We start from the raw sequence: 20,956 nt of genomic DNA on the forward strand, positions 1-20,956 counted from the left end.
TGGCATTGAAATGAGAACTAGTCGTAACCTCCTACTCTACTCCAAACATGCCCTCTATAGCAACAACCCCACCCTCCATAGCTACAGGCCCTCCCCGTCCACATGAAGAAGCCTCATCACACAGTAACAAATCCTCCCCCTCTAGCAGCCTCACTGCAGAGAGCAGACCACCCAGCTGCTCCTCCCCCAGACACACGCTGAACAGTGATCTATGGAAAGTGAAACTAGTGAGGAGGGAAAATCCTCCTGTATTCTGGGCCACTCCATGATTACAATACATAACTCATTATCAGTAATTCCTTCCCTCACTGTCCCAGGCTGCTGGCAGCAGTGAGAACAGACTGTGTGATTGGCCAGTGATGGGCGTCTGCAGCTTCTAATCGGCACAGGGGATGGCAGTCACTGATGTAATCTGTTCTGTGGCAAAGCCTCTGCTGTGTGAATGAGACAGCTCTGTGTCACTGATGTGTTCACACAGCAGCAGATTTGGTGCAGTGTATGTGTGAGCACTGTGTCTCTAATGACATGAATACTGATGGGAGCAGCCTGTCCCAGAATACAGGACGATTTTCCCTCCTCACTAGTTTCACTTTCCATAGATCACTGTTCAGCGTGTGTCTGGGGGAGGAGCAGCTGGGTGGTCTGCTCTCTGCACTGAGGCTGCTAGAGGGGGAGGATTTGTTACTGTGTGATGAGGGCTTCTTCATGTGGACGGGGAGGGCCTGTAGCTATGGAGGGTGGAGTTGTTGCTATAGAGGGCAGGTTTGGAGTAGAGTAGGAGGTTACGACTAGTTCTCATTTCAATGCCTTAACACCCCCCCTAGACGTTCTGTTCAGAATATCTAGAAAACCGTGCAAACTAGTGACAGAAAGTAAATTACTTATTGTCATAATTCTGCAGCCCAGATATGTACTGAGATTATGTGAAAAGCCCGGACAACCCCCTTAAGGACGATGACGACATGTCCACACATACTTGGTGAGGCACAAGCTTACCTACCTTGCATTCCCACAGCAGAAGCAGACCGGCCGCTCCTCGGCTTTTAGCAGCTCTGAACAGCAACAAGAAATCAACAAGCTGAAGACCGACCTGGAAAAGAAGAGTGTGTCTTACGAAGAGGAGCTGTCCAAGAGGGAAGCGCTGCACACCGCTGAGATCAAGAACCTGAAGAAGGAGCTGCGGGACGCCGAAAGCCAACAGCTCACCCTTAAGAAAGAGATCCTGATCCTCAGGGACAAGCTGGAGAAGACGCGTAGAGAGAGGTAAGGACCAGGAAACGCTAGTACCTGACGCGTATACATGTGCAGAACAGACCTCATTCTAGGGCACCAAGTGTGCAATACCGTTTTGCCTTGCCGATCCCTGCATACACTGCCTCCAACAGTCACGGTGATCGGCCGGGGACTGCTCACACGACCGTGTCCTGGCAGGGACATTTTTTTTACTTATCCGGTTGTTTTTCCTTGGGTTTGGAGCTGACGTAAATGCAAAATATAAGTCTATTCTCTTCTTTTCTGACCTTTTGGAGAACCCGGCATGAAAAATGCCCTAAAACAATACAAAAATGTATTTGTAGCTACCATCAAGGCCCAAAATAGTTTGGGTAGGTAGGAAAGTGTTAACATACACTTTTCCTTTTGTGGCGATATATCCAAATTTTGCAGAAATCCAGTATACCCATTAAACTGCCATAATGGACCGTTGTACTGGACCACCATAATGGACGGTCATATACTGGACCACCATAATGGACCGTTATACTGGACCACCATAATGGACCGTTATACTGGACCACCATAATGGACCGTTATACTGGACCACCATAATGGACCGTTATACTGGACCACCATAATGGACCGTTATACTGGACCACCATAATGGACCGTTATACTGGACCACCATAATGGACCGTCATATACTGGACCACCATAATGGACGGTCATATACTGGACCACCATAATGGACGGTCATATACTGGACCACCATAATGGACCGTTATACTGGACCACCATAATGGACGGTTATATACTGGACCACCATAATGGACTTTTATAGTGGAGCACCATAATGGACCGTTATACTGGACCACCATAATGGACGGTTATATACTGGACCACCATAATGGACTTTTATAGTGGAGCACCATAATGAACGGTTATACTGGAGCAGCATACTGGACAGCCATGATAAGGAGAGTTTGGAATTTACCGATATCACAGGAAATTGAAGGACTACCGTCAGGTTTTTCCAAACTCTCATATCTGCCACCAACACCCCCCGATCTGGGGCTACACGGCGACTTTGACCACAGCACAGGGTGTGCAGCCAAAGATCTCTGGATGCTGCTGCTCCATCCTGTGTAATTCAGGTGAATGGGGTCTTATCGCCTTCTGCAGTGTCACAACATTCAGAATAATTTTGATTATTGCTGACCTGCTTGTCGCTGTACCCTGGTGGGTTGCAGGTCGGCACTTCTAACGTGCACTATGACGTGATGTAGCAGCAGCACACAACAATCCTTAACATTGCCCAAAGTTGCTCTGTAGCCCCAGTGTAATGGAGTCAAAAGGTGACGGAGACATTGAAACTAGGGGGTCTCTGTGGGAGAAGGACCCTGTTATGGTGTCAATGCTTAATGTGGTCCAGGCTTTTGCTGCCCGCCCTTCTCCCCTCTCTGTGCTCGGGGCTTATATGGTGCTGCCTTCAGGCAGATCCATCTCGGGATAACAGGACCTGACTCTTTTTGGCTTCGCTCATATAAACACTTGCTGATGCTTTCAGCACAATAGATAACTCCAGGGCCCTCGGACCCCCAGCGTCACCCAGCTGGATGCCCATAGAGGCCTTCTGGTGAGAGATGATGTAATGTTTCCCAGTATCCCCTCAGCACAACAGTCACTGGTGCCAGCTGCCCCCCGCAGACAGGAGAGGCAGCACATCTACAGCAGGCCGCCTCGGTCTATCCTAAAAAGGGAAAGAGCGACTCTGGCGGCACCGCCTGGAAATCCACAAATCAGACTTTTATTTGAACTAGAAAGATTTATGTCTAAACAAACTCCGACCCTGAGATGTCCGGAGAATGGAAGAACGAGCCACCCACACATCTGCAGCCCCCTGTACACGCATCCATCTCTATCATACCTATTGAATAACGTTATCATAACTGCAGTCATGGCCGAAATTGTTGGCACCCTTGAAATTGTTCCAGAATATGAAGTACTGCTCAGAAAAAATTACTGCAGTTACATGTTTTGTTATAGACACGTGTATTTCCTTTGTGTATTATAACAACTCAAAAAACCTAGAGAAAAAAAGGCAAATTGGACATAATTTCACACAAAAACTCTGTGCCGGACAAAATTGTTGGCACCCTCATCTTAATATTTGGTTGCACCCTATGGAATAAATAACTGCAATCAATCTCTTCCTATAACCATCCACAAGCTTCTTACACCTCTCAGCTGGTATTGTGGAGGACTCTACTTTTGCAAACTCTCTCATATTTGAAGGCGCTTTCTCCCAACAGCAAATTTAAGATCTCTCCACAGGGGATCGATGGGATTTAGATTCAGACTCATTGCTGACCACTTCAGAATGCTCCAGCGCTTTGTTTCCATCCATGTCTGGGGGCTTCTTAAACTATGTCTGGGGTCATTGTCCTGCTGGATGACCCATGATCTAAGACACAAACCCAGCTATCTGACCCTGGTCACTACATTGTGACCCAAAATCCTTTGGTAATCTTCAGATTTAATATGCCTTAGTCAAAGTACCCAGTGCCAGAGGCAGCGAAACAACCCCTAAACATCTTAGAACCTCCGTCATATTTGACTGTAGGTACTGTGTTGTTTTCTGTAAACATTGGAATGATGTGCTTTACCAAAAACCTCTATCTTGGTCTCATCCTTCCACAAGACACTTTCCCAGAAGGATTTTTGCTTACATGCATACATTTTGGCAAACTGAAGTCTAGCTTTTTATGTCTCTTGTGTCAGCAGTGGGGTCCACCTTGGTCTCCTGCCATATGGTTTCATTTCATTCACATGTGTTCGGATAGTGTGCGCTGACACTGATGCCCCCTGAGTCTGCAGGACAGCTTGGATTTCTTTAGACCTTGATTAGGGATTATCCAGCATACGGACTATCCTCCGTTGCAACCTTTCATCAATTTTTCTCTGCCGTTCAGGGACATTGGCTACAGTGCCATGGGTTGTAAACTTCTTTATTATGTTGCACACTGTAGCTAAAGCAACATCAAGATCTCCGGAGATCTCACTCCTCACTTTTATGTATTTTTTCTTATCCTTTCCCTGCAGTTCGGCCTCAAGTCTGCCTCTGATCAGACATCGTCCTGTATTTTAAATTTCATCCTGCTTTCTTCTTTATGCTTTTACCCGTTTCCCAACATGACGTATATGTAAGTCACACGGCGGGCGCCGGATGTCTTGTGCAGGCGACGTCCGCCTTTAACAACAGCGACCGGAGTTGGTTCAGATCACTGCTACAAAATCCATAAATTCCACTGCCACTCTCTTACAGCTGCATTTATGGCATGCGATCGGGCTGTCATACTATATCACGCGTCCTTCCCTGTGACGAGTCTGTGTGGTGCTTCCAAGGCTGGGTCCTACTAAATTACCCCGTGGCTGCCATGTTGGTACTCCATTGAAGCCATCCTGTGGGCTTCATAGGAGACTGTAATTTTACTTCTATACTGCAGTACCGTTGTATCAGAGTATATAGAACAAGCAATCGCTCGTTCAAGTCCCATGAGGACAAAAAATAACGAAAAATATTTTCTTGAAAATATTATAAAAATTTAAACCACCCACTGGGGTTCCAAGCAAAAAAAAAATAAAAAAAATAAACCTATAAAGTATCGTAACTTCTGAAAAAGCCTGATTTATCAAGATATAAAGCAAATTAATCCATTTGCAGTAAAAAAAAAAAAGAAAAATCCGCCATAAGTTTATAGTTTGGAAGTGTCCTCCATTTATAACAGTGAGATGAGAACTCTCCAATCTTGTAGTCAGACTTACTCTTAAAACTTTATTTCTCAGCAATGGATTAAGCGATCTGTTCTATAATATCAGATTCTGATCAGTGGGTTGATAACGTCATTTTTACTTTTATTCCTTCAGCCAAAGTGAGCGAGAAGAGTTTGAGGCGGAGCTGAAGCAGAAATTCGAGCGTGAGCGGGCGCTGCTGGCCGAAGAAAACAAGAGGCTGTCGAAGGAACTGGATAAGGTACCAGTCCGCGGCACGATAGGGAAATCATTTTCTCAGTGTGAATAAGCCCCTTATACGAGTTACATGCTCCTGTCGTATCCAGAGCTGCGCTCAGAATTCTGCCTCTTTTCTCTTAGACCTTTTTCACATGCTGCAGTTCTTTTTTGTTTGTTTACAACATTTTTCAAAGGGAAAAAATGCTGCAAACTGAATGAGATTTCTGATTTCTTATGCTTACGCTGCTGAGTTTTTCCTTGGGGACATGAACCTTTAGGCTATGTGCCCACGTAGCGTTTTAAAACACTCACTAAAAACCGGACTCCTTCCCAGAAATCGCGCGTTTTTTTCCGCGCGATTTCACCGCGATTTTGCCGCGATTTTCGCGTGCGATAGTCAAGCACTTTCCAAGCGACTTGAAGCATCACTTGGAAAGTGATTGACAGGTTGGTCACACTCGTCAAACATAGTGTTTGACAAGTGTGACCAGGTTTTTACTATTGAGGCCGCCTATGCGGCATCAATAGTAAAAGATAGAATGTTAAAATGCTAAAAAAAATAAAAAAATCGGGGTATATTTACCTTCCGGCATCCTGCGCTGCATTCCCGGGCCTCAGCGTTCCCAGTAATGCCTTGCGAGACCTGTGATGACGTAGTCTCGCGTTACTATAGTGATCTCGCGAGACCACGTCATCACAGGACCGTGCCGCAAGGCATTACTGGGAACGCTTAGGTCGGGAATGCAGCGCGGGACGCCGGAAGGTAAATATACCCCGATTTTTTTATTCTTTTTTTTACAGGGGTATGGTACCCAGGGCCTGGAGGACAGTCATACCCACACCGTGGGTACCAACCGCACATGAGACGCTTAACTTCCCGCATGGTGGGCATATCCACATGCGGGAAGTAAGCGATTCTCATGCATTCCTATGGGTGCGGAATCGCGGCAATTCTTTGCGATTCCGCACAAAAGAATGAGCATGCTGCGATTTTTTCCGCGATGCGACTCCGCCGCGGAAAAAAGCGCAGCATTAGCACAGCATGTGCGGAATGCCATAGGAATGCATGGGGGGCGTTCTGTACATGATTTTTAAGCGTTTTCGTGCCGAAAATCGCGGCAAAACCGCTTAAAAATCGCTACGTGGGCACATAGCCTTAAATCTGCAGCTTGTTCATTTTTTCAACATGTTTGCAGCGTTTTTCACTCATTTAAATAAATGGGGGGGAAAACGCACGTATTTTCCTGCCAACATTCTGGTTCGTGGTGCAAAAAAAATCTGCAAATTCTCAACATGTGAACAAACTCTTAGACTTTACTCTGCTCGGATGTATAACACTTCTCAACAAAACTTTTGCAAACTTCATGTGTGGTGAGAAATGTCCAGAATACACCGCAAGTGTCTGACTGAGGCAGGTTCCCCCTCTGAGAGATTCACTGGTCTCGAGAACTTGGTCTCATCTTTTGCCACTGTGAGAAGAGAAGTAACCGCACTTCAGGTGCTCCCTCCATTCACTTCTAGCCGGCGTATCCTGATGACGTGACGTAAATGTGTGAGCGTGGAGTAACACTTTAATAGATATTTTTTTTTTGTTTTTGTTTTGCTAATTCAAGCTCAACTCCACGCTTGAGAAACAGAATATTAACAACAGGCAGCTGGAGGACGAGATGAGGGATCTGGCTGACAAGAAGGAGTCTGTGGCTCATTGGGAGGCGCAGATCACAGAGATCATCCAGTGGTGAGTGCTCCACATCCGTCCCTCACATCTGCATCATAGCATTACAGATCATCTCCTAAGAATTCTCATTTCCAATATTGCTGACAGCATAAGTCTTAGGGTGGCTGAAAGCTTCTACTATAATACTGCCCCTATGTACAAGAATATAACTACTATAATACTGCCCCATATGTACAAGAATATAACTACTATAATACTGCTCCTATGTACAAGAATATAACTACTATAATGCTGCCCCTATGTACAAGAATATAACTACTATTATACTGCCTCTATGTACAAGAATATAACTACTATAATACTGCCCCATATGTACAAGAATATAACTACTATAATACTGCTCCTATATACAAGAATATAACTACTATAATACTGCCCCATATGTACAAGAATATAACTACTATAATACTGCTCCTATGTACAAGAATATAACTACTATAATACTGCTCCTATGTACAAGAATATAACTACTATAATACTGCACCCTATGTACAAGAATATAACTACTATAATACTTCTCCCTATGTACAAGAATATAACTACTATAATACTGCCCCCTATGTACAAGAATATAACTACTATAATACTGCCCCTATGTACAGGAATATAACTACTATTATACTGCTCCCTATGTACAAGAATATATCTACTATAATACTGCTCCTATGTACAAGAATATAACTACTATAATGCTGCTCCTATGTACAAGAATATAACTACTATAATACTGCCCCTATCTACAAGAATATAACTACTATAATACTGCTCCTATGTACAAGAATATATCTACTATAATACTGCTCCTATGTACAAGAATATAACTACTATAATACTGCTCCTATGTATAAGAATATAACTACTATAATACTGCCCCTATGTACAGGAATATAACTACTATAATACTGCTCCTATGTACAAGTATATAACTACTATAATACTGACCCTATGTACAAGTATATAACTACTATAATACTGCCCCCTATGTACAAGAATATAACTACTATAATACTGCTCCTATGTACAAGAATATAACTACTATAATACTGCTCCTATGTACAAGAATATAACTACTATTATACTGCTCCCTATGTACAAGAATATAACTGATATAATGCCGCTCATCTTGGTTTCCTGGCTAGAGTTATTATAATGACAGTAGTATGTATGATTTTATGGACAGAGGATGCTCTTTCTTACTTTATAAGACCCTGTTGGATTGTATTATCTCTGACCACGGGGGGTCACTTACTTTATGTGCATGGATCCCTCCTCCTTGGTTCTCATCCTGCATTTTAGCTTTTTTTGGGAGCGTGATCCCCAGCTCATAACCCGACATCACTGTCCTTATTTGGGAGAAGTTTTGGATGTTCCCCCCTCATCATGGACATTCTGCATGAAGCAGCCGCGCTCTGGACAGCAGCCAGACACTCAGTATTAACCCTTCTTGCACTGCTGGCTGCAGAGCCTCTCCCGGCCGGTGCATGCGTTTGCTGCGGTGCAGGAGGACGTTGCGCTGTTATCGGGCAGTGACACGCATTAATACGCGAACGCTCTGCAGAGCAGAAATATTACGGGGGTTATATCGGAGAGGATAGTCACAGCTGCTCGGAGCACGGTGCTGGTCGTGGTTGTCACCTTCTCTGGATATTCCCTGGTTCTGTGTTTCGGTTTTGTTGCCCCTTCTTTTCCTGAACGTGTCTGATGATCTATGTGTTTCCTTTTAGGGTCAGTGATGAGAAGGACGCGCGGGGCTATCTACAGGCGTTGGCCTCCAAGATGACGGAGGAACTGGAGACTCTGAGGAATTCTAGCCTCGGAGCCAGAGCCACGGTAAGAGACGTTCTAATGATGTCACTGGTCACATGACTCCAGGATAGCAGACAGTGATGACATCAGTGGTCACATGATGCTATGGTGGGGGACGCCGCAAGTAATTGCATCATTGGTCACCTGACAGTAGTGTGGTGGGCCGGTATTCACATCACTGGTCACGTGGCAGCTTCTTCTGGCAATGAGTGTAAGCATGAATCTGCCTCTGAGCCTCCATTGTTGTGCTAATCATCTCCTCAATAACAGTTCCCCCATAACAATCCTAACTTCAGTGCCCCCATGATGGTGCCAGCTGCGGTGCCTCCATATCAGTGCTGTCTGTGGTGCTGTATAACACTACAGTATAGTAGTGCCCCCAGGACGGTGCAGTGCTTTGTGCAGTGATTGCACCCTCTGCTTCCATTGCAGGACATGCCTTGGAAAATGCGACGCCTTGCAAAGCTCGATATGTCGGCCAGGCTGGAGCTGCAGTCCGCACTGGATGCTGAGATCCGGGCCAAGCAGACCATCCAGGAGGAGCTGAACAAGGCGAAGGCGGCCATTATTGCCAGTGACTGGTACGTGCTCCGTGCACACACTCGTGTCATCCCTGCACCCTGACCACTGCTTTCTTTGTCGCATTTCTGCAAAGTGACTGCTCTGGTTGCATATTGGTCACATGGTGCAACCTCGCCATCTAGTGGCTGTTCCTGCACCTGCATCTCACACACTTTACTCATTTACGTTTTTTTTTACAGTAAACTTCAGGAATCTGAAAAGAAGAACCAGGATCTGGTGACGGAGGTCGAGAAGCTCAAATGGGAAACTGAGGAATTCAGATCAGAAAAAGGTACTGGCTCTGGTCCAAAACATAGATGGGAAAATTAGTGTCATCTGCAATAACGAATTGTGCCAACACTTTGGAGCCATTGATCTGGCTCCTATTCATGGACTGATCATCTGCCAAATACTCACTTTCAGCACACCCCAGGCCTGACATACTTTGTGCTGCTGTGGGAGCTTGCTGCTTTTGTCTCCGTTCCTCTCCTCCCATTATGATGCTGCCCCAGTCACATAGACCCCTGTCCTCACTAACGATATGAGCGGGGACATCTCATTGCCCCTGTAGGATCTGCAAACTCCTTTCCTAAAATCCTCTGTGCTGCTGTGGGACTAAAGTTCTCCAGATTCATGTGATGAGTCCATTGATATTTTGTCTGTGTACCCCGTAGGTGTGAAGCATCAGGAATCCCAAAATTCCTTCCTAGCGTTCCTTAATGCTCCTACCTCTGTGCTGGACCAGTTTGAGGTGAGTAACCTCCATCCCTCCAGTATAACGTTGTCTATCTCAGGTCACTGGGTCGTACACGGAAGGGGTGCTTCTAAATCTTTGGGTTGACCTATATGATTGCAATGGCATTAGGTTTTGGCTCTGCTACATTGCTTTACACTGCAGCTCTGATTGATTTGACTGCTTTATATAGGCACATCTCTCCAGTAAATGGCTCATTCCTTAAAGTGTCGCTTTTTTCTTAAAGGGACATTGAACTCGGATTATATTATCTGTGCTTGCTGTTCAGTTTAGTGCAATCTGTTATCAGCCATTTAAAGATAGAAATATGATTAGTGGCGGGATCAGTCTTACCTTTACCTCCCACTAGGAGGCAGTATAAGTCCAGAGGATTAGCTAGCGTAGGATCAATACTAAATGACGTGACCCCCTTGTTCTGTCCTCTCGTTCGCCCTCCTGTGCCGTTTGCGGTCTGTATTGTTTGCCTCGTGCACAGTCGCGTTTGTGAGCCATCCATCTCGGTCTATGTGTCTACATTGCCTTCCACGAATCAATCGATAATTGTTGCGTACTGGGAATGAAGGGTGTTAACATAATCTCACGGTGTCACATAGTCCAGTCCATCTATTCCCCAAATTCCCGCTGGGCCCCAGGGAATAATGGATTGATAGTATTTTCAGTACGCTGGCTCCCTCTGGTGGTCAAAAGAAAAATAACCACCAATAAATGCGCTGCGCTTCGCTGCTGTATATCTGTATGTCCAGAGCTGTGTGTAACCTGTTCTCCTCTCTCCTGAAGCGATCTCCGGTCTGCATCCCGGCCAGTAAAGGCAGACGTGTAAGAGGCTGTCTTGCTTTGTGTGCTCCCCCCTTTCTGCCTGTGGTATAAATGTCTTTGATTTACAATGGGTCCATTCCAGGCTTCTTCTGTGTCCGCTGCTGCATGCTGTGTGCCTGCCCCGAAACGCGTTCTGTCACCAATGATTGGCTGGTGTTTGTCCTTTCACAATCACTGTACAAGGGTGGTACTCCCAGAGCCGCTGCAGTGGGTGGTACTCATACCGGTTCTGTGTAACAATACTGACACACTGATACAAACCCCACTCTGTGCACATCGTCGCTGCATCCTCCATCACAGGTTCGGCATAAAAACAAAAAGGACGGACCCAATTATTCAACGTAGCCCGTCTGCGGCCGTTGGTGAGATGGATCCAGAGCCGCGGTCCTTAACACAGATGTGAACCGCGCCGAACGCTGGATGAATGACGACGGATTGATACAATTTACCTGCACCGATACATTGTTACAAGAAGAGATCTGTGATGATTGTCTACACTGATACAAAGTAACAAACTAGCAGCTGTGAGATAACTAGGTCAGCATGTGATTCTAGCCTCATTATATAAGATATTTTCTATTCATTGACTGCAAGCAGAGATAGTGATATCTAAAGGACTGAATCGTGTCTAATATTACATTATGGACAGTCCGAAACAAACAGCACCAGCATTAACCCTCCCCCCCAAAAAAAGTGCTAGATGGGGGGCTGACCCTTCCCAACAGTCAGCACCAAGATCTGACAACTGCTTTGTCTCCCCCTCCTTAGTATTATGTGTGTCAGTAATATGTCGCCAGTGTATTAGGGCGCCCCCTTGCTTTCCACATTGACGTGGCGCCCCCCCATTCCTTATCACTCATCCTATGATTTGCAGGAGATAGGTGACCTTTTCTCTTTAAGTTGCTTCCATCCCTCAGATTAAGAATTGGGGTGCACGGGTTTCGGGGACTCAGGCTGCGCTCTCTGTTTTCTGCTTTCAGATGGATTCTGTGGATAACTTTACCTTGTCCAACACGACGTCACGAGAGGAGGACGCAAAATCTCAGGTCATATCGCGCTCCAGATCACCTTCAACCATGAGCGACATCGAAGCTGGCGAGGTAAGACCCCCCGACACCCCATTATCTGCAGTGTATGGGGAGGTAAGACCCCGACACCCCATTATCTGCAGTGTATGGGGAGGTAACACCCCGACACCCCATTATCTGCAGTGTATGGGGATGTAACACCCCGACACCCCATTATCTGCAGTGTATGGGGAGGTAACACCCCGACACCCCATTATCTGCAGTGTATGGGGAGGTAAGACCCCCCGACACCCCATTATCTGCAGTGTATGGGGAGGTAACACCCCGACACCCCATTATCTGCAGTGTATGGGGAGGTAACACCCCGACACCCCATTATCTGCCGCCTCACCACCGCCTGAGCTGCCGCCTCATCACCACCAGAGCTGCTGCACCCCCGACCTTCTGTCTCTTCCCCACTATCCCGTAGAATGTAAGTCCGCAAGGGCAGGGTCCTCTCTCCTCTCTGTACCCGTCTGTCATTGTAAATTTGTTTACTGTAAGTGATATCTGTAATTTGTATGTAACCCCCCTTCTCATGTACAGCACCATGGAACCAATGGCGCTATAGAAATAAATAATAATCTACAGAGGTAACACCCCCCCACGACACCCCCTTTTCTGCAGTGTATGGGGAGGTAAGACCCCCTGTCACCCCCTAATATCTAGGTCCTGTCCTGTCAAGGCCTCAACTAAGAGGAAGATCTGAGTTCTCGGAAAGGAACCTGCTGCCTGACCACACACTTATAGAGGTGGTGATTGTGCAGGTTGTCAGGTGCATTTGAAGACCAGAGATGAGCAGTTGGCTCGGTGCTGCTCTGGTCCGGGGCTCAGTGGCCAGTTTCTACTTCTGCCCCCGGCGTCCTGGGCCCCCCAACGTCTGCCTTGACATCCGCTACGCCCCATCGTCATGTGGTGTCCAGAATAGGGGGGCAGAAATGAAGACCGGCCACCATGGAGGAGCAGACCAGACCAGGGCAGCGCAAATACAGTTATTAAAAAAGAAACTGGAATAGCTCCAGGGTTAAAAAACATGGAGGCGGTCACACCACGGCCTTCCCTAATCGTGCTGCTTTCCCATGTCCAGCTGTGCGTCTCTGCACTGCAAGTGTTTGCAAAGCAGGCTTTGCCTGGTGTCGGGTCTCTGCCTGGTGCCGGGTCTCTGCGCTGTGGGTTCTGCCTGGGGCCGGGTCTCTGCGCTGTGGCTTCTGCCTGGGGCCGGGGCTCTGCGCTGCGGGTTCTACCTGGTACAGGGTCTCTGCGCTGCGGGCTCTGCCTGGTACAGGGTCTCTGCGCTGCGGGCTTTGCCTAGTGCCGGATCTCTGCGCTGCGGGCTCTGCCTGGTGCAGGGTGTCTGCGCTGCGGGCTCTGCCTGGAACAGGGTCTCTGCGCTGCGGGCTCTGCCTGGTACAGGGTCTCTGCGCTGCGGGCTCTGCCTGGTACAGGGTCTCTGCGCTGCGGGCTCTGCCTGGTACAGGGTCTCTGCGCTGCGGGCTCTGCCTGGTACAGGGTCTCTGCGCTGCGGGCTCTGCCTGGTACAGGGTCTCTGCGCTGCGGGCTCTGCCTGGTACAGGGTCTCTGCGCTGCGGGCTCTGCCTGGTACAGGGTCTCTGCGCTGCGGGCTCTGCCTGGTACAGGGTCTCTGCGCTGCGGGCTCTGCCTGGTACAGGGTCTCTGCGCTGCGGGCTCTGCCTGGTACAGGGTCTCTGCGCTGCGGGCTCTGCCTGGTACCCTTGACGTGAGCCCCTTGTCTCTTTTCAGACCGCAGACCACCCGCCTCGCTCCGCGCAGACACCGACAATCAGAGCTTCGTACCTGAGTTCAGGCCCCTCCACTCCTAAGGTAACGCAGGTGACGCGGTCTCCGCTCGGCCCCCATTTCCCGTTGGCTTTTTCAATACTTGTAATTCTTTTCTTTTCCCACAGCCCAAAGCTCATCAGTTTGTTGTCAAGAGTTTCAACACTCCGACGAAGTGTAACCAGTGCACCTCGCTGATGGTGGGGCTCGTCCGACAAGGCTGCACCTGTGAAGGTGAGGGGGATGTCAGGGGTCTGGTTAGTAAATCCCAGAAGGAAGATGCTGCAGGACCTGCTCTGCTCCGGTATTACAGTGGGAGACTTGCAATACTTAGTTTCTCCTGTGGTGGCGCTGCAGATCTCCCAGCCGACTATCGAGGATCCCAAACTGCAATCAGGTGATTATTTGGGGTCGTTATTTGTTTTTCTTTTCTTTTCCAGTGTGTGGTTTTTCTTGCCATGTTACCTGTGCGGACAAAGCACCCTCAGTGTGCCCCATCCCCCCGGAGCAGACCAAGGGACCCCTGGGCATCGACCCCCAGAAGGGAATCGGGACGGCTTATGAAGGCCACGTCCGTGTAAGTGACAAGTGCTGGTTGGATCACTGGGAAATCGGCCTGTCCATAGTTATTGAAAAGCATGGTGGAATATTGGTCTCTGGTTGGTTTCTCTTTCCAGGTGCCCAAACCAGCAGGAGTAAAGAAGGGCTGGCAACGGGCGCTGGCCGTAGTGTGCGACTTCAAGCTCTTCTTATATGATGTCCCAGAAGGAAAGTCGTCCCAGCCGTCCTGTGTAGTGAGCCAGGTGATCGATATGAGGTAAGGAATGACAGTCACTGCAACAGCAGAATAGTGAGTGCAGCTCTGGAGTATAATACAGGATGTAACTCAGGATCAGTAATGTAATGTATGTACACAGTGACTGCACCAGCAGAATAGTGAGTGCAGCTCTGGGGTATAATACAGGATGTAACTCAGGATCAGTAATGTATGTACACAGTGACTGCACCAGCAGAATAGTGAGTGCAGCTCTGGGGTATAATACAGGATGTAACTCAGGATCAGTAATGTATGTACCCAGTGACTGCACCAGCAGAATAGTGAGTGCAGCTCTGGAGTATAATACAGGAGGTAACTCAGGATCAGTAATGTATGTACACATTGACTGCACCAGCAGAATAGTGAGTGCAGCTCTGGAGTATAATACAGGAGGTAACTCAGGATCAGTAATGTATGTACACAGTGACTGCACCAGCAGAATAGTGAGTGCAGCTCTGGAGTATAATACAGGATGTAACTCAGGATCAGTAATGTAATGTAATGTATGTACACAGTGACTGCACCAGCAGAATAGTGAGTGCAGCTCTGGAGTATAATACAGGATGTAACTCAGGATCAGTAATGTAATGTATGAACACAGTGACTGCACCAGCAGAATAGTGAGTGCTGCTCTGGAGTATAATACAGGAGGTAACTCAGGATCAGTAATGTATGTACACAGTGACTGCACCAGCAGAATAGTGAGTGCAGCTCTGGGGTATAATACAGGATGTAACTCAGGATCAGTAATGTAATGTATGTACACAGTGACTCCACCAGCAGAATAGTGAGTGCAGCTCTGGGGTATAATACAGGATGTAACTCAGGATCAGTAATGTAATGTATGTACACAGTGACTCCACCAGCAGAATAGTGAGTGCAGCTCTGGGGTATAATACAGGATGTAACTCAGGATCAGTAATGTAATGTATGTACACAGTGACTGCACCAGCAGAATAGTGAGTGCAGCTCTGGGGTATAATACAGGATGTAACTCAGGATCAGTAATGTAATGTATGTACACAGTGATTGCACCAGCAGAATAGTGAGTGCAGCTCTGGAGTATAATACAGGATGTAACTCAGGATCAGTAATGTAATGTATGTACACAGTGACTGCACCAGCAGAATAGTGAGTGCAGCTCTGATGTATAATACAGGATGTAACTCAGGATCAGTAATGTAATGTATGTACACAGTGACTGCACCAGCAGAATAGTGAGTGCAGCTCTGGAGTATAATACAGGATGTAACCCAGGATCAGTAATGTAATGTATGTACACAGTGACTGCACCAGCAGAATAGTGAGTGCAGCTCTGATGTATAATACAGGATGTAACTCAGGATCAGTAATGTAATGTATGCACACAGTGACTGTACCAGCAGAATAGTGAGTGCAGCTCTGATGTATAATACAGGATGTAACTCAGGATCAGTAATGTAATGTATGTGCACAGTGAGTGCAGCTCTGGAGTACAATATGGGGTGCACCACTACCGCCTCTTACTCATGTGACTTTGGGGTGTCGGGGTCAGTGGGGTTCCTAGCCGTTTGACCCTCAGCAGTCCTTATTTTGTCACATATCCTGAGTTGGGTGATACATGTGGATGATAGGGCCGCCCTATATAACAATGTTCGGGTCCTGACCTGGACCAGCAGCTGATTCCTGATGTTGTGTTGGTTGCAGGGACGAGGAGTTTGCGGTGAGCTCGGTTCTGGCATCTGATGTCATCCACGCCAGTCGTAAGGACATTCCCTGCATTTTCAGAGTAAGTAAGAGTTCCTGGGCACATTTGCGACGTCGCCCCATCCCCGCTGCTCCTCCAAAAACCGCATGTTTGGATTAGATGGCTTCTGACTGAACAGCAGTTTGGCCACAGTCCGTCTCTTGGTCCGGCAGCTCTGGGATATTCAGGTAAACCAAGGATCGGAGGGAGGAACACGTGAGTGCACGCTCGGAGGACTGTAAGGAGACTTCATTGCTCCGTTTTTGAAGCAGAAGTTTTCCAACTCTGGAATCAAATCTTGCAGTTTCTGTAGTTTCTGAATCTGACAGGCAGCTGTACTTGTAAGCCGTCTCATGTGTATTGTTCATTTAAGCGCAAGTATTTATCAGTAAGAATTATTCACTATGAAGAGTTTGCCAATTAATGACTTTCATTTATACAGCCTGAGAGGCAATTGTCTGGTCAATTTTTCACGAATTTTATCTCTTCACCTATGTGTGAGTAGCTTTCCCTTATTTTATTTCGATCTCTGGTTTAAATGCATCACAGGAATAAAAAAAATTCAATGTACTGTTTAAAGTAATGACATTTCCTGTTCTGTAGAGGCTATTTTTCAGTATTCATCTAATTATCATCACAGGCAGGATTATAGGTAACACCTGGATATAGGTAACACAAGACACACCATTCACAATAGGTGATGTCACAGCTTACCTCCTCCTCCTTTACAATGACTGACTACACCTCTATATACAGTAGATTACACAGGATCCACCATTCACGATAGGTGATATCACAGCTCACCTCCTCCTCCTCTACAATGACTGATAACATCTCTATATACAGTAGATAACACAGGATCCACCATTCACAATAGGTGATGTCACAGCTCACCTCCTCCTCTACAATGACTGATAATACCTCTATATACAGTAAATAACACATGATCCACCATTCACAATAGGTGATATCACAGTTCACCTCCTCCTCCTGTACAATGACTGATAACATCTCTATACACAGATTACACAGGAACCAACAATCACAATAGGTAATGTCACAGCTCACCTCCTTCTCCTCTACAATGACTGATAACACCTCTATACACAGTAAATAACACAGGATCCACCATTCACAATAGGTGATGTCACAGCTCACCTCCTCTACAATGACTGATAACACCTCTATATACAGTAGATAACACAGGATCCACCATTCACAATAGGTGATGTCACAGTTCACCTCCTCCTCCTGTACAATGACTGATAACATCTCTATACACAGATTACACAGGAACCAACAATCACAATAGGTAATGTCACAGCTCACCTCCTCCTGTACAATGACTGATGGCACCTCTATATACAGTAGATTACACAGGATCCACCATTCACAATAGGTGATGTCACAGCTCACCTCCTCCTCCTGCACAATGAGGGACACCTCTATATACAGTAAATAACACAGGATCCACCATTCACCATAGGTGATACCACAGCTCACCTCCTCCTGTACAATGACTGATAACACCACTATGTACAGTAGATTACACAGGATCCACCATTCACAGTAGGTGATATCACAGCTCACCTCCTCCTCTTGGGCAATAACCTCTGCACAGAGCATGACCATAATTCTCTTCCATAGAGATCATTGATTATCTCTGGCATAGTAATGATACAGAACACAAGATAAGGAATAAAACAACGTAGTCAGTAAAAATAAGCTAGATATAATTTAATTTGGTATTAAATATTAAAATATATATAAATGATTTATTTATTATTTTTGTGCCTCCTTTACTAACGCATCTTCTGCCTCTTCTCCAAGGTGACGGCGTCTCAGCTGTCGGCGTCCAGCAATAAATGCTCGGTGCTTTTCCTGGCGGACAGTGAGGGCGACAAGAGCAAGTGGGTGGGAGTGCTGAACGAGCTGCACCGGATCCTGAAGAAGAACAAGCTGAAGGACCGCTCCGTCTACGTGCCTAAAGAGGCGTACGACAGCACGCTGCCGCTCATCAAGAACACGCAGTCCGCCTCTATTCTCGGTGAGTGAAGGCGACCGGGGATTATATACAAATAATGTAACGAGGACGGCGCCCAGAGCGACCAATCACATTTCTGCTCTTACTTTTATATTGCCCTCGGTCTGATACCGAGCAGTGAGATTTAGGGTTGTCACTCATGTCCCCCCACCTTCTTGACATGTGCATCACACACCAGCTGCTTTGACATTGAGCGAGGTCAGCAGCGATCGGAGCGCACTTATTACTGCTGTTTAATCACTCCAATTTTTCTCTTTAAAAATAAAGCCTTTAAAAAAATCTAAATATATTCATTATCCTCCAATCTATCTAAATATAAAATTACTTACTAAAAGGCTGTAAAGTATAAAAAACTCAAAATGTCGGCGCATCTCCCAAAAGGTGCAATAAAATGTTAACAAATCATTATTTAATACTACATCTCACCAAGAAAAAAAAACAAGCTCTGCACAGCTCCATGGATGGAAAAATGAGCAGGACTATGAAAAATGTGACTCAAAATAATTTTTTACCAGTCTTAAAATTATATATATATATATATATACATCAAAAAAAGGGCAGCACTACCAAAATTATACAATTGGTGCAAAACCTATTCAGCAGTGTCCAAACAGCCAAGTTAATAAAAGTAAAAATGCCTGCCTATTTTTTTACATATACACTCACTGGCCACTTTATTAGGTACACCTGTCCAACTGTGTGTTAAGACTTAATTTCTAATCAGCCAATCACATGGCGGCAACTCAGTGCATTTAGGCATGTAGACATGGTCAAGACAATCTCCTGCAGTTCAAACCGAGCATCAGTATGGGGAAGAAAGGTGATTTGAGTGCCTTTGAACGTGGCATGATTGTTGGTGCCAGAAGGGCTGGTCTGAGAATTTCAGAAACTGCTGATCTACTGGGATTTTCACGCACAACCATCTCTAGGGTTTACAGAGAATGGTCCGAAAAAGAAAAAAAATCCAGTGAGCGGCAGTTCTGTGGCCGGAAATGCCATGTTGATGCCAGAGGTCAGAGGAGAATGGGCAGACTGGTTCGAGCTGATAGAAAGGCAACAGTGACTCAAATTGCCACCCGTTACAACCAAGGTAGGCAGAAGAGCATCTCTGAACGCACAGTGCGTCGAACTTTGAGGCAGATGGGCTACAGCAGCAGAAGACCACACTGGGTACCACTCCTCTCAGCTAAGAACAGGAAACTGAGGCTACAATTTGCACAAGCTCATCGAAATTGGACAGTAGAAGATTGGAAAAACGTTGCCTGGTCTGATGAGTCTCGATTTCTGCTGCGACATTCGGATGGTAGGGTCAGAATTTGGCGTAAACAACATGAAAGCATGGATCCATCCTGCCTTGTATCAACGGTTCAGGCTGGTGGTGGTGGTGTCATGGTGTGGGGAATTTTTTCTGGGCACTCTTTGGGCCCCTTGGTACCAATTGAGCATCGTTGCAACGCCACAGCCTACCTGAGTATTGTTGCTGACCATGTCCATCCCTTTATGACCACAATGTACCCAACATCTGATGGCTACTTTCAGCAGGATAATGCGCCATGTCATAAAGCTCGAATCATCTCAGATTGGTTTCTTGAACATGACAATGAGTTTACTGTACTCAAATGGCCTCCTCAGTCACCAGATCTCAATCCAATAGAGCATCTTTGGGATGTGGTGGAACGGGAGATTCGCATCAGGGATGTGCAGCCGACAAATCTGCGCCAACTGTGTGATGCCATCATGTCAATATGGTCCAAAATCTCTGAGGAATGCTTCCAGCACCTTGTTGAATCTCTGCCACGAAGAATTGAGGCAGTTCTGAAGGCAAAAGGGGGTCCAACCCGTTACTAGCATGGTGTACCTAATAAAGTGGCCAGTGAGTGTATATATATTAAATATAAGTTAAAAAAAAAAAAATTGCATGAGATTATTATCGCCGTAATGGTACTGACGTGGAGAATCGTGTTACCGCACAATGAAGACCGTAAAATCCCAGGGCTGTGGAGTCGGAGTCAGTGTAAAATATCTAATAAATTGGGTTCGGTGCTGGACGTGCTGTAAATGATTCCATAAGAATTTGGGGAAGTTCTGAAATGTTCTATAAATGTCTGTTCTGTTCCTGATCTCAGGATCTCGGGCTGCACTTTATGTCCGTGCTCCTTAGCGAGGCAGAGCCCCGGTAAAAGCAAATACCCCCCCCAAAAAAAAAAAAACATAGAGGAATTGCATTTTGTTTTCTATTACGTCAGTGCACTTATTTCCCGATTTTCGGTACAATGACTGGCGTCATTCATAACTACGACTCGTCCCACAGGATGGAATCGGCAATTATGTCAATGGGATGATAAAACAGTTGCAGCTCTTGAAAGGGGGAAAAAAAAACCCAAACAGAAGTGCAAAAATGAAAACGTGTCTGTGGCAGGAAGGGGTTAATGTCCCTTTTATTTTCCTCGCTGTAGATCATGAAAGAATCGCGCTTGGAAATGAAGAAGGCTTGTTTGTCGTGCACGTCACCAAAGATGGTAAGATGGAGCGAATATTCTTATTTTTTGCTTTTTTTTTTTTTTTTTCTTCCCGAATAAATGAGCGAATAAATGAGAAGTTCTG

General features: G+C 46.2%; 1 protein-coding gene across 5 annotated transcripts in view; it reads left to right on the forward strand.

Moving 5' to 3' along the window:
• CDC42BPA (CDC42 binding protein kinase alpha) overlaps positions 1-20,956 on the forward strand; it is a 157,347-nt gene that overhangs the window by 122,091 nt on the left and 14,300 nt on the right. For 4 of the 5 annotated variants that reach the window (XM_073556374.1, XM_073556377.1, XM_073556375.1 and 1 more), the window contains 16 exons: positions 1,016-1,263; positions 5,143-5,248; positions 6,840-6,964; positions 8,689-8,794; positions 9,203-9,351; positions 9,532-9,623; positions 10,006-10,082; positions 10,863-10,901; positions 11,882-12,001; positions 13,730-13,810; positions 13,894-13,999; positions 14,206-14,342; positions 14,443-14,582; positions 16,269-16,350; positions 18,139-18,355; positions 20,809-20,871. In XM_073556374.1, the coding sequence (XP_073412475.1) occupies positions 1,016-1,263; positions 5,143-5,248; positions 6,840-6,964; positions 8,689-8,794; positions 9,203-9,351; positions 9,532-9,623; positions 10,006-10,082; positions 10,863-10,901; positions 11,882-12,001; positions 13,730-13,810; positions 13,894-13,999; positions 14,206-14,342; positions 14,443-14,582; positions 16,269-16,350; positions 18,139-18,355; positions 20,809-20,871 (1,888 nt within the window). The remainder of the gene's footprint in view (positions 1-1,015; positions 1,264-5,142; positions 5,249-6,839; positions 6,965-8,688; positions 8,795-9,202; positions 9,352-9,531; positions 9,624-10,005; positions 10,083-10,862; positions 10,902-11,881; positions 12,002-13,729; positions 13,811-13,893; positions 14,000-14,205; positions 14,343-14,442; positions 14,583-16,268; positions 16,351-18,138; positions 18,356-20,808; positions 20,872-20,956) is intronic. The other variant, XM_073556376.1, reaches the window with a different exon arrangement.

Source organism: Dendrobates tinctorius, unplaced genomic scaffold (genome assembly GCF_039654945.1).
Source record: "Dendrobates tinctorius isolate UK_male_01 unplaced genomic scaffold, ASM3965494v1 ptg000232l, whole genome shotgun sequence".
In the NCBI taxonomy this organism is placed as follows: Eukaryota; Metazoa; Chordata; class Amphibia; order Anura; family Dendrobatidae; genus Dendrobates; species Dendrobates tinctorius.